The 5,400-nt window shown below is 36.7% G+C and overlaps 1 protein-coding gene across 1 annotated transcript; it reads left to right on the top strand.

The window, feature by feature from the left end:
• Positions 1 to 4,081: 4,081 nt before the first annotated feature.
• LOC141483968 (uncharacterized) lies at positions 4,082 to 5,170 on the top strand. The gene is made up of 2 exons (XM_074179108.1): positions 4,082 to 4,386; positions 4,450 to 5,170. The coding sequence occupies exons 1-2, from the start codon at positions 4,232 to 4,234 to the stop codon at positions 5,153 to 5,155; spliced, it is 861 nt and encodes a 286-aa protein (XP_074035209.1). The 5' UTR covers positions 4,082 to 4,231; the 3' UTR covers positions 5,156 to 5,170.
• Positions 5,171 to 5,400: the final 230 nt, after the last annotated feature.

The following is a 5,400-nucleotide window of genomic DNA, read 5'->3' as shown; positions in this document are numbered from 1 at the left end:
CAGTACAGTCATAGATGTAACAGGTATGAATTTTCCGGTAAAGTTGAAAGATATTGTGAAATTTGAAGACAAGAATGATATTTCAGTTAATGTGTACGGTTTAGAAAGTAAATTCGAGAAGGGTAAAATAATGTATGAAATAATTGGACCATTACGTTACTCTCAGAGAAGACTTAGAAGACATGTCAATTTGTTACTTATCACAGATGATTTCGGTAATAATCATTATTGTTGGATTAAAGATCTTTCAAGATTAGTTTCAAGCCAATTATCGGCTCATGAACATAAGAAATATTTTTGTGATGGCTGTTTATTATATTTTTCTAATGAACAATTACTATTACGTCATAAGATAAATGATTGTAATCACTTGAGTACTACAACACCATCAACCAATTTCAAAGTCAATAAATATGGGAAAACGGTACCTGAAAATATACTAACTTTTGAAAACTTTGAGAAACAAATGAAGGTACCATTTGTAGTGTATGCCGATTTTGAATCAGTACTGAAGCCGATTCAAACCACTAAACCAAATCCTGAATACTCGTATTCGATCAAGACATTCAAACATGAGCCTTATTCATTTGCTTATTTGATTAAATGTTCATACAATGATGATTTATCAAAATTTGTTTCGTATAGGGGTGTGGATGCAGCCCAGAAATTCGTTAGCAAAATCGAAGATGATTTGAAAAATATTTATGAAAATCATCTCAGGTTTCCTATTCCTATGGATGTACAAACTCCTGAGGAAGAGGAACAGTTTGCTTCTGCCACAAATTGTGGCATTTGTTCCAAACAATTTAATGATGGCGAAGTCAAAGTGAGGGATCATTGTCACCTCACAGGAAAAAAAAGGTCCCCTGCTGCTCATTCATCTTGCAATTTGAATTTTAAATTGCCAAATTTCATTCCTATAATTTTTCACAATCTCAGTGGATATGATTGTCATTTATTCATAAAGGAATTGTATAAAAACAAAGATAAAGTGGATGTCATCCCACAAACTAATGAGAAATATATATCTTTCACAAAACATCTCTTTACACACTCCTATACGGATAAAGATGGTAGGGTGAAGAAGAATTATTTGAAAATGAGATTCATTGATAGTTTCAGATTCATGCCTAGTTCTTTGGAGAATTTAGGTGCAAATTTAACATCTGATCAGTGTATCGAGATGCGCAAACATTTCCCACAAATTGAAAATTTCAATTTGATGAGAAAGAAAGGTGTATTTCCCTATAGTTTTGTTGATGACATCGAAAAACTGAATCATCCAAGACTTCCAACCAAAAATCAATTTTATGATAAACTCAATTGTGAACATGTATCAGATAATGATTATGGGAGAGCTCAACTTGTTTGGAATTTATTCGAATGTCAGGATTTGGGTGAATACTCTGATTTATATTTAAAGTCAGATGTGTTACTATTATGTGACATTTTTGAAAACTTTAGAAATATATCTGTTGATAAATATAAATTGGATCCGGCACAATACTTCACTGCACCCGGATTATCGTGGGATGCCATGTTGAAATATACTAATATTGAATTGGAATTACTAACTGATATTGATATGGTTCACTTCTTTCAAAAAGGTATTCGTGGTGGAATAAGTCAATGTAGTGAAAGGAAACATAAAGCAAACAATAAATTTTTACCGGATTATAATCCAAATGAACCATCTTCATTCATTTCATATTTGGATGCAACAAATCTATATGGTCACAGCATGTCGCAACCATTACCAACAGGTGAATTTTCATGGTTAGCACCTCATGAAATTCTCAATCTTGATATAATGAATGTGGATATTGATAGTCCTTATGGATATGTATTGGAAGTGGATATACATTATCCCCAAGAACTTCATGATAAACATTCCGATTTACCATTCTTAGTTGAACGTTTGATACCTCCATATGCAAAATCGAAAGTTCCCAAATTAATTCCAAATTTAAACGACAAAAGAAAATATATTGTTCACTATAGAAACTTACAGCAAGCTGTCAATCATGGTTTGATAGTGATGAACACACATAGAGTATTGAGGTTTAAGCAATCATGTTGGATGAAGCCTTATATAGATTTGAATACTGAAATGCGTAATAGGTCTAATAACAAATCTGAAAAAGATTTCTACAAACTAATGAATAATGCAGTCTATGGAAAAACAATGGAAAACGTAGACAATAGAATTGATGTTAGACTCATTACACATTGGGAAAATATAAAAAGAACTATAGGTGCCAGTTGTCTCATATCTCGACCAAATTTTAAAAAATGCTCTATTTTTACAGAAAATTTTGTTGCCATTCAATTGGCTAGAGTAAAAGTTCATTATGATAAACCACTATATTTAGGATTTTCCATTCTAGAATTATCTAAAACAGTTATGTATGATTTTTTCTATGGATGTATCAAACAACAGTTTGGAGAAGATGCGTCCTTACTCTACACTGATACCGACTCCCTTATTCTCAAAGTAAATACAGACAATTTCTATGAATTTATCAAAAATAATATAAATAAGTTCGATACATCTAATTATAAAATAGGAAACCAATTCAATATTCCAGTGACAAAGTCAGTTCTGGGTAATTTCAAAGATGAATTCCCAAATGATCCAATAATCAGCTTTTACGGTACAGGTGCTAAAGCGTATTACGTGAAATCTGTTGATGGTGAACTGAAGAAGGCCAAAGGTGTGAAACGATCTGTTATAAAGAATGAATTGACATGTGAAGACTATGAAAAAATCATTGAAGAGGGAGGTATGATATTCAGGAAGATGAACTCGTTCAGAAGCGTATTGCATGATATTTACACTGAATTGAAAAATAAAGTCGCTTTATCGTATCATGACGACAAGAGATTCATCATTCCGAATACCACTCGAACTCTTCCATGGGGTCATAGCGATATAGAATTTTATCGAAATGATCCTAATGATAACATTCGTTGGGTGTCTGAAATCGTTCATTCTTTTTCTCAAGAGAGCGCCTTAGACCAACTAATCAATTTGTTGACTGTAGAGATGAATAATTGAATTATAATTCGAAGTATTATTGCTTATTCCTTCAAACCGGAACATTCTTATTTGTGATTATTTGTGATTATTGTATTATGTATTGTATATGTATCACTTTTACCAAGTTACTTAGATGAATAAAAAATGATAAAAATATTATTTGTTTCATTTCTATTTTCCTAACCAATTACTGTAAAGTATATAACATAATGTAAATGAAAGAAATATCAGTTTGAAAAGAATCATCGTAGAGTGCACAATGTCTAAAACAATCGATAAGTTTGGTAGAAAAAGAAAATTGGGTGGTAATGTCATTCGAGGTCCTCCCGGGATTGGTTTTAAATTAACAAAAGATGGTCATTATGACATGCAAAGAAAAATATTGAAAAATATAAGCGAACCAATTGACAAGAGTGATTGTGTAACTGTATCATATCTTGAGGGGGAAATTAACGGAACAAAGGAGGTTATACTTCTAGCCCTACAAGCTGCAATACAATCCACAATAGGTAATATTGCTCGCGATGCCCGTCAAGCATTTGACGATAAAATTGCAGAGGCTCGGATAACTTTCACTCGTAAATTTGACAAACTTACAAATGATGTGGACATAAAAATGTCTGACATAACAGCGTCTACAAATAAAAAATTTGATGCTATGTCAAACATAACAGGGACTACAATGAAAAAGTATGATGTACTAGAAGAGAGAGTTGAAGTTTTGGAGAAAAGCCATAAAGTCAGGCCATCAGGTGGACTGGGATATCCAGGACTGGACATTGATCCAAATGTTAGAATAATAGAACCAAAACCAAAACCAACAGATGACGTATTAATTGAACCAACATGGTGAATTTACTCCCGCGTTAGGTTAGATTAGATTAATACATACTGTAGGTTAGGGTCATAGGTGTTAGGTTAGGTTAGGTTTCACGGCGCGCGAAGCGCGCGGGTGGGGGTGGGGGGCGGCCTCCTCCCCCCGGGGTGGTGGGTGGGGGGCCACCGCGCCGGCGCGCGAAGCGCGCCGGCGCGGTGGCCCCATTACGCTCGCGCTGGCGCGCGAAGCGCGCCGGCGCGAGCGTAGCGAATTGGGGCGTAAGCCGCGCGGAGCGCGGCCCGCTTTCTTCCCACCATTGCTCACCCCGCCCACTTCCTACCATTTCTCGCCCCACCATATTCCAACCATTGCGCATGCACGCCCCCACCTCATTCCCTCCACTCCCAATGATGTTGATACCCCGAGGAGCACGTTCTTCTACATTCAGTACGACAACTCCAGTCATCCAGAGCAGTCCAGCCATACTCAACCAGAAGCAGTGTACTATACGACGAGGAGCTAAGTTTGAGTAAGTTAACAATGTACTTTAATTTTTTACATCTACTAACTTTGTATTATTTTACATTTTCAGAATGGCATCCAACACTCAGGAATTAAATAACGCTGTGGCATCCATCATGCCTATGACAGAGCAGGAGAAGGCATCCACTTCACGAGTTAGGTGCAGATCCACCAGCCCTGACTTATTCGAGGAGGAGGAGGAAGTCAGGCCTGTAAAGAAGGTTTGCCAACGACCTGCAGCGAAGGTTGGTCCTATTTCTAAGTACCGAGCTACTTGCAATAGGACTAATCCTTATGCAGGTAGTTGGTCGACCGCTCCAAACAGCTTAAGGCCCTCCACACCACCCGCAGCAGTAGTGGAACAACCTAGGGCGCCTTCTCCGGAGGAGCCACCAGTTGTATTGTCCCCATCGGAGGAGGCTCCCATCGTATTCACTCCGTCGGTGGTGCCGCTTTCGCCGATGCTGGCAACACCGGTGACGAATCCTGAAGTGTTAGTGCCACAAGTGCGACAGCCTATCGGAGAGGTTAGTGAAATGTTGGACAGTTTTCTACAGAGATGTAAGGAAGCAGAACATGCTTCTCGAGCTAGTGAGGCCGCGTTGGTTAAAAGGAAGCGCGAAATGGCTGAAATTGTTAACCGACGGAGGGAAGCAGAAAAAGTAATAGCCGAACTAGATCGGAAGTATGCATCTCTGGAGAAAAAGTGTGAAGCAGATACCTCTTCGATAGAGACTTATAAAAAGTTAGTGACTTTTATGAAAACTTTCCCATAGATTAAGTGTAAGTGTAGTAAGATTAGTTTTAGGTTAGTTAGGAATATTTAATTAAGATAGTTTTAAGTTTATGTTTGTAATTTTAGGAAATAATAATAAAATAAAAAAAAAGAAGTGAAATTAAGGGTGTACATTGTTTTGGTTTGGTACACATTGAACAATGCGATGGTTGGAGCATTTTTCTTCACTTCGTCTCATTATTATTTCCTTTTTTTATTTCAATTACAAGTTCTTCTATGCAAATA

This window comes from Leptinotarsa decemlineata, unplaced genomic scaffold (genome assembly GCF_025532065.1).
Source record: "Leptinotarsa decemlineata unplaced genomic scaffold, Ldec_3_MD MMD2_tig00004307_RagTag_RagTag, whole genome shotgun sequence".
In the NCBI taxonomy this organism is placed as follows: Eukaryota; Metazoa; Arthropoda; class Insecta; order Coleoptera; family Chrysomelidae; genus Leptinotarsa; species Leptinotarsa decemlineata.
This window is presented reverse-complemented; position numbering and strand designations above follow the sequence as displayed.